At 46.3% G+C, this 12,188-nt stretch overlaps 1 protein-coding gene across 1 annotated transcript in view; it reads right to left on the bottom strand.

Moving 5' to 3' along the window:
• GRHL2 (grainyhead like transcription factor 2) overlaps positions 1-11,783 on the bottom strand; it is a 64,793-nt gene extending 53,010 nt beyond the window's left edge. The window contains exon 1 of the mRNA XM_030445389.1: positions 11,478-11,783. Within this exon, the coding sequence (XP_030301249.1) occupies positions 11,478-11,497 (20 nt within the window). The 5' untranslated portion in view covers positions 11,498-11,783. The remainder of the gene's footprint in view (positions 1-11,477) is intronic.
• Between the last annotated feature and the right edge of the window lie 405 nt (positions 11,784-12,188).

The raw sequence follows: 12,188 nt of genomic DNA, 5'->3' as shown, positions 1-12,188 counted from the left end.
ATTAGGGGAAAATATATTTAACTGAAATCAGTTACAAAAAACAAAAAAATAATGAAGAAAAAGAAGCAACTAACACTAATCTAGTGTTCACCTAAACCAAGTATAGTTTGGTATTTAATAATTTGCTATGCCTTATAATTGACCTAATCTCAGCTTTTTGAATGCAATTTGTCAATTATTTCAGAGTGATTTTCTGTAACGGGACATGAGCAGTGAGTCCAGCAGATGGAGCAGAAGAAGTCAACAAATTTGGTCTCACTTTATCACTCACCACATCTAGTTACAGACCCATGCATGGCACATATACACAAAACCATTAGTAAGTGGGATTTGCAGCAGAGCAGTTTCCTCCAGTCTGAAAGTGGTAAAAACTGACCCGTGCCTGTGCATATCGCAAGAGAGGCTGCTACACTACAGCTATGGCCAACATTTCCAGTATCATGGAAATATAAATGAAGATAATAGTACCTGCTTTTGTAAAATGTTCAATAAATTTACAGATAAAGAGCGAGAGAAAAAAAAAAAGTTGTATAGCTATTACACAAGATGGTAAACAAACAGATTAGGCAGAGGAATAGTGGAGTGAGGGTTGTATTGCTTAGTGCCTGATGCAAGAGCACTGTGGCTCAAGTTACAGGGATTAACAGTGAAACTTTCAACACATTCCACCTTACAAATTTGAAAGCTGTAAAGATGGTGGAGTAATGCAGCACATTACCAACTTAACTGGCAAAAGTAGCAGTTATTCCCAGGGACCTCCATAAAACATTTCTTGCTATCTGCTATATAAAACCTGTGCATTATTCGGCCTCCACTTTTTGCAGTTCCTGACCTACAGTGGTGCCAGCTCCCCAGATTTAAGACAACCAACTCCAGCTGTTGCACAGGGAGCAGCTTTCAAACACTGTGCAACCAAGCCTTTGATTTCAGAAATAGGATTTTATAAAAGCACAACTGAGCTCATGCAGTAATGGTGCTCAGATGCAAGGAAGGTGTCTTGTCTGGCCCCCAAGCCACAGTGACCACCAGCAGACTGGAGCTTCAGCCAGGGCTTGGCCACTGCCTACGCACAACCTGACAAGTGCGTGATCTGGTGTTTAAGGAAGAGAAGGGGGATGGTGGAGATTATGATCTCTACAGCACAGAGCACTGTTTACAAGTTTCTTTATTTAATGAAAAACAAAATAATCCATTTGGTACACAGAGCTGAGCTTTATGAGCTCTGTGGGGGAAAGAGAGCATTTTGTAGCTTCACTTCATATCACAAAATACAGCCAACAGTAACAGTTCGGATTATATTCTGCTTTCACCCAAAATATCAGTGGTTTTAGTAGTTTCCTTTATTTTCCAGAGGCCTTTCGCTGTCTCTCCTGAAGATTTTTGTTCTTGTTTCCACGCATACATTTGTGTTGTTACAGGTTTGATTAAAGCAAGTGAAGCTGAAGCACAAATTAGGATCAAAAGAAAAGTCAGAGAGCACTGCTGGGTCCGCTTGCCTTTTCAATACCTTATTGTTAGTGACTCAAATCAGATTTGCAACAGCCCTGCTGTTTGTGCCAAAGGTAGCTGGGGGCCTATTCCCACTCTGGAGTAGCCAATTCTCCCTGGCTCAGAGGCAATTATTCCATACAAGGATTCTCCTTTCCTCAACAAAGCTCCCCTTCAGCTAAACCCTGGGCTGCTTCACCGCATGGGCAGCTGCCCATTGCAATACACAAACTACCACTCGCTCTCCTTCCTGCAGGAATCTTCCCTCGCAATCAGTAAGTGCCTTTTGTTACGCGGAGCACTCCTAGCCGTGCAATACTCATAACTCATTTGAGTATTACAGGCAGACTGAGAGATGCCCTGTAAATACACACCTTTTAAGAGCTGGGCTGTGCTTGTCTGAAAAAATGCTGGAGGAGTCAATCTCTGCTGCTCTTAGTGAAGACAATCTTAAAGCAACAAAGAGAATGTCCCTCAGAGGTGCTGTATATGATTGCTTTGGGGAGAAGCTAAAGGGATGAATGCTCTAGAAATAGCCACTCAGTAAGTAAACAGTTGAGGGGGCTGGAAAGGCACAGGTACACAGACCCACTGCCTCCCCAGAACATGCTTTCTCTAAAACCCAGGTTCTCACATTTAAAGACTAAATAAAAAAAACTCCTCTAACTTGAGAGATGGTCTGAAGGGTAATCAACCGACACACTCATTGTGTTTACTCTGCAAACAGAGTGAAACAATAGCACTAAGAAAAATAAAAAACTTCCTCATCACCTCTATCCTTGTAATCAGCTCTGTGGGAGGTTAATGGTCAGACCTAATTATCATGATTTAAAATAGTCAATCATTTCAAAGATTATACCCAAAGCAGTCATCCAAAACAACTGCACTTACTTGAAGAAATCTTCTCTATTATTTAAGGTTATTTGGATGAGAGGAAGGGTTTCTCTTAAGAAATGAGTCTTGCACGTGCACACACATTCCCTTTCCTTTTCCAAGACTGATGAATCTCCTGGACACTTAAAGCCAAACGTGACAGAGGGGTACCAAAGACCACCACACCCAGAAGAGACAAACACTTCATATTTTAATACATGCCAAGAAAACTGAAACCTCCTGAACGAGACTCTGCACGGGCACGCTCCCCTGGTTCCGTCAGGCACCCTTCCAGGCCAAGGCACCTACAGCTGTTCCAGATGTGTAACTAAGTGGGAAGCTCTGAATGCCCCACCTGCAAAACAAGTCGCAGTTGGACCCTGCAGCTGGCAACACACCTTTGAATCTTATCAAAAGTTGCAAATCCATCAGTGACCACATTAACAGAGAACAACTCACTTAAGGAAGGAAGATGGGCCAAGATTGCAAGTGGTAGACTCCCATCTAACCTGGTCAGCAATATCAGAAAGCATTTCCTGTAGCCACAGGCACATCTACAACAGTCTGTCTGCAATGGAGTGGAGAACAAGCCCAACCCTAACTGTGCCCGTTTCTCACTTGGGCTAGCCCACCATTCCTTTACATGGTGGTGAGGGTAGTTGCTGCTAACCAGAACACAGCTGGAGGGACATGGCTATACAACCTGGTAGCCCACTATTATTTTATAGATATACATGTATTTTCCAGATTTATACTAGTTACAATGATTTCTGCAGCTGATAAACTAGTATTTTTTGAAGTAATTTAAAATTAAGACTATGGAATTTTATAAAACCCTATGCAAATGTAGCGTATAAACAGAGATGTTCAAAACTGTGCTTACTTTGTTTCATTTAAGTTACTGCAGCACAACCTAGGTAATACATTCTACTTAATGTCAGTAAATTAGCTGACATGGAAAGCACTGGCCTTTAAAGTTCTTCACATCAGAGATAAATATTCAATAGCCAGCTCTTAATGCTATAAAATCCTACTACAGTCAAATTCTCACCCAGCTTACTGCAATCTGTGAATTAGCTTCCATAGAATCAGAGATGCCCATTAACACACTCATGAACAAAGGTGAAATATGGCTGTTTTGTGATCCCAGCTTGTTTTTTATTCAGAAATAAGCTTTCCTGCCTGCTAGTCTCAGCTCATTTAGATATTCAAGAACTTTCTGCTCAACTCATAAAGTTCACACAGTCCTCAATGTCTTTGCTAAATATACCACCAAACGTAAAGCAGACTAAACCAGCCATACCACATCCTATTCTCATCATAGGTTCAGCACTATATCTTGATCCAGTTGGTGCCAGCAAGGAAGAAAGCATCATCCTGCCTGCCACCCAAATTTTGCCTTACTCAGGAAATTCACCCGTGAAACACAAAGCATTTCCTGGGGGTTTTTTATTACTTTTTTTGGACATTGCATTTGTTCTTTCAACAAACTTAAAAAAAAATTTTTTATAAGAATCAAAGTTTTCCACAAACATCCCTGCAGACTTCTTTGCCCCCTGATAATGCATTAGGGCTTCATCACTTCATAGTTCAGGTCAGAGACCAGGCTGAAGTACACTGTGTCTCATTGTGCTATGGGAAGAACACCCACCTGCTTACTCTTTATTCCAGTGCAAAGTAAGAAATGGGAAACATCAAGAACACCCTCACTTCATTTGGTGTGACATAATGTATGGAACATGCTTTAGCGGAATGCAAAAGCTGGAAAAAGAACTCATTCTCCCAACTCAGTTTTGTCATAGGTAAGGAGGACAGAGTGTGATTATTTACAAGCACTTCAGTAGCTCTAAAGTCCTTTATAAATTTAGTTTACTTCCACAATTCCCATTTCAACTATAAGGCTATTAGAAAACAGATTTAGAACAGATGTGCATGCAATCTGTCTTACACATAACATAAATACATATGAATTCCAAGGCAGAAACTGAACTACTATGACCATTCAGAGGGCAGCTAAGGACAAATCACACAGAAGCTGGGTAAGTTAACCAACTTCAGATTCCAGATCATGTTTTGTCTATGCTCATTATAGAAAGATGTATAAATCAAAGCTCAACTTAGTGCTTAAAAGTATTTGCTTTAAAGATTCTAAGGCTAGTCCAAATTTACTACCCTCAGCATACTGTTTTGCCTAAACACCAAATTAAAAGAACTTGGGAAAAAAAAAAAATCACAGCAGTGACTCACTGCAAGGTTTGATTTATCTAGTTAAAAAAAGTTTAGACTCCTCAGGATTTATAGCCAAAAGTATAATTAAGAAGTCAGCAACATTGTTATTTCAATTAGACAATAGTGTTCTGTTAAAACTACAAAGGAGCATAAATGTTTAACGAACAGGAAAATTATGGCCTATGTGTCTTAGTATTTTGTCTTTGATAGCCAACAATCATACCGTTCCCAGAAGCATGAGCAGGTCTTCAAAATGCACTTAGTTCAATCCAGTGAACATATAAATATTCAGCTTACTTGAAAGTGAATGCAAATCAAAGCATTTAGACCACTAGGAAGCCAGAAGATGCCCTCTGGCCCACACAGCAGTCCATACCAAATCAAAAACTCCTGTTACAGAGGCTGAGTAATTTTTGCCTACTAATGAATATAGGTTTGGGACTCTTGCAATTTTGGGACAGTTATTCTTTTTGGGCACAAGACAAATCTAAACAAGACTAGACATTAAGTGATTAAAAGAAATTATCTTACCTTTACAAAACACTTTGAGAGGAAGTAAAATAATACACCGAGAGCAGAAAAAGCAAATGGTAAAACAGACTAGTTCAACAATTAAATGCTTACTAGAAGTTTTGTTTTTACTAAGAAGCAAAATAACTTGAGCATGTAATAGCAATTAAAGAGATTAAAACAAGTGATTCATTAACATTGACAAAAATTATTATGCCAAAGTGGATGAAGAAAAAAGAAATCGGACCCAAGGATTAAATACATACAGTAAGTACCTACTGAGAACCAGTCCAAGTTGGACTCAACCAAGTGTTACTCACCCCGGAGACAGCTGTTTATACCCATGATATCAGAGACTTTGTTTCCCTTTTAATTACATACTACTTTTACCAGACTATTTTTTGTTAGTAGTGCACTAAGTAGCCTGCTTCCCTTCTTGTTTTGTGTTGTTTTTCAAACCAAGCAGAAAATAGTCTCAAAAATGCAAGTTTCAGCATATTTTCCTAAAAAAACAGACATCTCAAGAAATGAGAATACTCTGGAGCTCACATTACTGCAGAAGCTGACAGAGTTGACCAGAATTAGCAGTTATGCAGCAGCTTTGCCAAGAAGCTTAATTCCAGTGCACACAGCACCCAAGATTGTTTTAGTTGACTTAAAGTAGACAGCAGAAAGCTTTAAAATTAAAAACAGGTCATGCCAAGGGTTCCCAGACCTGCTGCAGTTTAATCTGACCCCTGACCTGTGGCCCTTGTTTGTTCATTGCTTCCACAAAATTAATGGAAATGGAACAGTTACTGCACTTGATAGCACTGATTGCTGTTTTTCCAGAATATGAAATCTTTTACACAGTTAGAAGGAAAACATGAATTCAGCAATTGAGCAAAACTGGGAGTCAAGGTTTCCCATAAAAGAACAACTAAAATAGAGAACTATGGAAGATGCCATCTCTCACTGCTAGGAAAATTAACACACCTGCAGAGATACATAAACCTTTGAGGCTAGAGACATATTCTCAAGCTACAGGTATGTTGCAATATTTGACATCACAGTTCACAAGCACTTAATATGGTTTCCTTGGTTAAAATTTCATAGGCAACAGTTCTCTTCCTTATAAAGTCACTACTTCTGAAGAATACGAGTGACCCTGTACACTAGAATGTCTGAATAATTGCTTCTATTTTTTTAATTAGCTAGTGCTGTCCCAGTCACTAATTAAAAAGCTAATGAAGACTCATCCCAGGAATTCCTCTATCAGTACTTGGAAAGTGCTATTTTGTGTGTCTGTGTACAAAAAAGGGCAGCTTAACCTGCTGCTTCATAATCATGGGAAACCATCAGTGGTCTGCATTAATATTTGTGAAAATATCTGACCACAAATGTCAACCCGTGCAGTATCATTTCTCATTCAGATGTGCCAGCCAGAATGAGAATGATGATGCCCCCCCTGGTCCTTCCACAGGGAAGAGGTTATGATCATTATAATCAAGTGACTTGGGGAAATCCTCTCCCTGATGTTCTGCTTTGATCTTCAGTCTGGTCTCAGACTTCACTAGGGAGACAGCAGTGTTACTGTGAGTTGTAACCATTTGATACCCTTAGTCCTCTCAGTTAAGCTCAGTTAAGCTTCCAAGTTCTATGAGGTTCTGCACACTGACTTTCCACCTGCTTTGCACAAAGATGGTTTTCTGGGGAACATTCATGACAGCACATCTGACATTTGAAAAGTGCAAGTACTGAACACCTCCAATTCCTGTTTCTCCATTCATTCCCAGGTGAGTAACACTTTGGAAAATTCACCTCAGTGGATACTCTGTCCAGACACAGCAGTCTGTGACCTAACTGCCACTCAACATCTGCTGATGGGAAATACATTTCGCCTGCTAAGAATCATTAAGAACAATTCACAGAATCACACTGCAAACCATAAATGCCCTTTGTTGTTAAAGCACTAGATGCTTAAGTTAATTATTATAAAGGCAACATCTACATTTACACACCGAGGAAGCAATAGGAAACCAGGGTAAAATTACTCTGTGAAGAGTTCAAGATCAACTTCTGCCACCCTACCAAGCAGCCATCTGGATGTGAACATGCCTCCACTGACACATGGGAGCAGGTCTGAACACATTCCCACCTCCAGGCTCACTCTCCCCTTGGTTATTTACCCACAAGCACAGGCTCAGCAGCAGACCCAGGCTGACCCACGTCTCCTTAATGTGGTCAGTCTGAGCATGCCCCAGCCCCAGCTACTTGGTGTCCGGAGTAGCTATTGCACACGCTGGGGGTGTTGGGAGCCTGAGCAGCCTGACTGACAGGCAGACTTGTGACTGACCAGCTAGCAAGAGAGACACAGCCACCAGCACACTCAGGCCTGCTACCAAGCCAGCCCTTTGTGCAACACCAGTCCCAACCTACATGGATCTCACGCCTTCACACACGCAGAGCAGCAGGGACACCACTGTGGCAGTTACTATGCAGATTTCAAGTAGTTGTACAATTGCTGCTCCTCATTCACAGGAATGCTCACAATCTCTAGAATCACGTAATCACAAGTATTAAGGTCACCAATGAGCTTCACTAATGCACAAGTGCCATTAATCTGGAGTTCTGTGGTGTTCTTTTTGTTTTTTTTTCTGTACGCTGAGGAACAACTTTGCAGCCTATAAATGCAGAAAAGAACTCTGGAATCATCTTTACATCTTGCAAAGAGGATGTTCCCTCCTCCCTATCCTATGCCCCTTGGCCTCTCTTCAGTCCCCAGGGTCCCCTCGTTATGGCTCTGGGAACTGGATAACAGAAGCAGCTGCATGGACCTCTAAAATGCTCACAGAAATTCAGGGACACACATTGCTTTCTGCAGAGGGTCAAGTTTGTGCAGTTCTGTCTTTAACACCTGCCATTTGCTTGCACTCCCTCTACATATGAAGAACTCAGACCAGTGAAAAGTTGATGTTAAAAATGATCTCCAAGAGATCAGGCTACTCTCAATGCAACACTCCCCTGAGCCAGTTCTCTAGCTGCACAAACAGGTCTACTGACACAGCTGGGAGGGTGGAATGAAGGCAGGAACAAGTGGCCACAGCCTGCTGAAGTCGGTGCTGCCTCTGAAAAATGCATGTGAAATCATGCCTTATCTCTTCTGACCTAGGAGTTTGTGGAAGCAAGCAGGCAAGACCCAGCCTAGGCAGAAAGACTAAAGGGAAAGAGGGAAATATGCACACTATCTTAAGGATAATCTCCCCTTCCAAGCTCCTCAGTTAACATTAGAATGAAACGACTTGTCCTTTAGCATTTTCACCTGACTGTCCACCTTCCTCCCTTAAAGCTGATGGTTCTGATAGCACTAAGGCACTCCTGTCCCAGCTCCTTCCTGACAGGAAGCCACTGTGCACCAGCTCTCCAGAAAACCCAGCAAAGCCCACTGAAGGACAAGACAGGAACATTTTTCCACAGTTTCTATATCCCCTCACCTGCTTAGTCCTCTACATCTGCACTTTACTAGCACAAACCCCACAAAAACATGTCCAATGACACTGACAAATTAACTGACCTCGAAATAATGAGCTTCCTATTCTTGCCTGTAGGGAAGATCTGTTTTTAAGTAAAAGAAAGGCCACGTGGAGGAGAACAATGTTCTACTCTCCGGATTAGGTTTTAATTGGATATAATTAGAGCCTAAAAAACAAACCACCAACAAAAAAGAACAAATCCAAAAAAACCTTTTCATGCAAACTCCCCCCCACCAGTCTAGTATCTCATTCCACCTGGTCATCCTTTCTGAAAACAAATGTATTTGTCTTCTCATGTTACACTTGTGTAGAGAGCGCCCAGGGGATTTCTTATTTCCTTTTCAAACTCTTACCTACCCCCTATGAATTTTCCAAACACCTTAACCAGCAACATATCACAGGCATACCTGCAACAAGGGAAGTGCTGTTATTTCAGGGTACGTGCTCTGCAGTGCTGTTATGTTCTTCACAGTGTTAACAACAGAAGCACTACACAGAGCAGGGGATGAAGGTCATTAATGCTCCAGCCTTAGTAGCTTAAACTTAAGCCATACTGTTTCTGTTAAAAAGGAAGGATAGTCCTACAGCTTATTAGCATCCTAGACCCAGAAGGAAAAGAGTTTTGTCCAAGTTTCTTGCATGAGTTAGGTTTCCACTGAACTGTTTTTGTTTTAAAGCTGAGTGTGGTACTAAAGTTGCTCCTTCTCCTCTCCCTGCTTTTACCCTCCTGTCTTTTGATCTGCTGCAGCCTAGTTTCTGCAGCTTTGATGGAGCTATTCAAAAGAAGAGTCGGTCAGGGAGTAACTCATGGGCCGCTTGCAGCTTCGCGATGTTCTACAATTGCCCGTTGCTTTGGTTTGCCCTCGATCACTGTTTCTTGATCGCTGTTTCTCATCAATTCTCAGGTCTTCCGCAGTAATCTGGTTCCCCTAACTCAATGACTGTTCTTTCAGGTGTTCCTCCTTGCCTCACCGGCATCCCTCAGGGCACTGTCCTTATCTCCTTCCTTGCACTTAAAATCATTTACTGCTCTTATCTGGCCACCTAAGGCTTTAGTTCCCATCCCTGCCCAGATGAACTCCCAAACTCCGCTTTGTTCCCAACTCCTACCACAATCAGTTTAATTTCATGTCCTTAACTACCTTTGCACTATCCCACTGTCAACTGAGGTTTCAAAAGGCCAGGACTAAAACTATTTTGCTAATCTTTCTCTTCTGAGCTGCCCGTCTCTTCCCTATCAGTACAGCCAACCCCGCTGTTTTCTTTTGTCGGATGATCTTCTTTCACTCTTTGACAGGCAGGCTGTCACCAACCCTCTCTCAATCCTACGTCTCCAACACCAAGCTCCTCCTCCCTACCTCCTTTGCCACAAAGGCCCCTGAGGAGGCCAAGAAGGGTTTGCACCTGAGCAGCACCAAGCGTAGCGAGAACACACGCTCAACTGAGGCTGCTTCAAAGCAGCAGTAACACAAAACTGCCATCTCTTGCTTAGCCTCTGCCATATCCCGCCCTCCATCTTCCTTGCCCCGTTACTCATCCCCCACCGCCTCCTGCAGAAACACCCATAACCCGAGCAGGTAAAATGGCCTTCCCGCCCGGCTGCCTCACAGCGGCTCCCCAGCGCCGCGCACCACCAGGCCGCTGCTGCCGCCGCCGCGCTCCCGGCCAGGCCTCGGCCCTCACGCCAAGCCGCCTCGTCGCCATCGCAGGCATAAGGACATCGGCTTTACCCCATGCCGTACCGGGGCGGGCGAGGAAAGCGGTAAACAAAAGCAACGCCTGTGGCTCGGGGCCAATTGGCACGAAGCGTTGATGGAATCGGACACACACTGGGGTGGAGAAGAGGGAGCGGTGGTCTGCGCACCAGCCGACAGCTCCCGGCGACGCTCTCCGCCCCGAGAGGCCCCTCTCCCGCCGAGCCCACCGCTGGCTCCTTCTCGTGCCCCGGCGGGGTGGGGGTGGCAGCACCACGGGGGTGTCCCCCGGCCCCTCTGGAAGGCACTGGGGGCTCACCGCTTCATCTCCACTCTTCCTTCGGCCTGGCCCGTTCTCGGGACAGGCTGCTCTGCACGCCTCGTCACCGCTGGGCCCGGCCCGGGCCGCTGCGGCCTAAGGCCGTGCGCCCGCCCCGGTGGGAGAAGGGCCGCGGCAGACGCGGGGTCGGCTGGAGAGTGCAGTTTTGCACCTCCTCGCCCTCCGGCGCCACTACTGGCAAAGTTACTTTTTAACTCTGGGCGGAGGCGCCCGTCTCTGAGCACTCGCGGGCCCGCCAGAGCGTCCCGCCGGAAAAACAAGGTCAGGGCGCCGAGGCTGAAGGCACCACACGCAGAGGCTGGGGCGGGCGAAGCTGCGAAACAGCCGGGACGGGCCCGGGGCGGCGTCAGCCTGCCCGCCTGCCCGCTCCTTCCCGGCCGAGGGCAAGAAGATGGCCGTGCCCGGCCCGGGATAAAAGCCCTTTGTTGCACTAACACAAAAGCCAAGAAGCACTGTCCGTCCGGGGCCTTCGGTGAGCGGAGGCCGCTCCGCTCTTGTAGGGCGAGGAGAGCTTCCTACCGAAATGCTACCCTCCAGGTGGGAGGCAAAAAAACACAAAAGGAAAAAAAAATCTAACTCAAAGTGATATTAAAAAAATAAATCCCGAAGCCCCACCACCAGATGAAAAGCGAGGTTGGGGGCGGCGAGCCGCAGCCTTGTCCTCGGGTGCTTGGGGAGTTGCTGTGCCGCCCGGCCCGGCGTGTCTTTACGGAGGAAGGAACGCCGTCCCGGCAGGTCCGCGCCCGCCACCGGAGAGGGGGAGACACAACCAGCCAGACGGGCCGGCCGGCCCCGCGCAGCGGGAGCAGCGGCGTGCCTGCGATCACTTACTTGTCCGTCTCTTGTGACATGTTTGATCCAATGAACTCTCTCCCCTTTTCCCGGTGCCTCCGTCTCTCTGGCGGAACTGGACTTTCAGGTCTGTGCAGGTGAAGGTGTGTGTGAACGCCCGGGACGGCGGAACCAGAGCTACTGGTAATTCTGCTTTCCTTCCCCCCCTCTCCCGGCTCCGCAGCCAGCCGCCGAGGTAGGACAGGTAGAGCCCCCTCCCCCTCGCATGTGGGGAGCGGCGGGGCTGGGGCTCAGACGCCGACGAGGCTCGGCACGGCTGGGCACGGCGCGGCAAAGCGGCCGGGCCGGGCGAGCACAGGTAACTTTCCCGAGCGGCGACGGATTCTTTCACTAAAGGAGCGGGGCAGAGGGACGAGCCGCCAGCTGATTGGGCGGCGCGGGCCGGCAGGTGCGCTGCCATTGGAAGAGGCGCGCACAGGTAAGGCCGCCGCCGCGCTACAGGTAACGCACCTCGCGCCCGCGCCGCGCCGGGAGGCAGCCGCGGGGGCCGCCGCCGCCGCCGAGGGGAAGGGAGGAGGGAAAGGAAAGGAGAGCCAAGGGGGAGCCGGCGCTGAGGCGGCGGGCAGTTCCATCGGGGAACAACCGGGGCTTTCCCCCGGGAGCGGGACGGCCACGTTGAGGAGGCGAGGAGAGGCGAGGCACAGGGCCGTCGGTGTCTCGCGCGGCAGCGGTTGGCAGCCGCTGGTGAGA

The sequence above is a fragment of the Calypte anna genome, chromosome 2 (genome assembly GCF_003957555.1).
Source record: "Calypte anna isolate BGI_N300 chromosome 2, bCalAnn1_v1.p, whole genome shotgun sequence".
In the NCBI taxonomy this organism is placed as follows: domain Eukaryota; kingdom Metazoa; phylum Chordata; class Aves; order Apodiformes; family Trochilidae; genus Calypte; species Calypte anna.
This window is presented reverse-complemented; position numbering and strand designations above follow the sequence as displayed.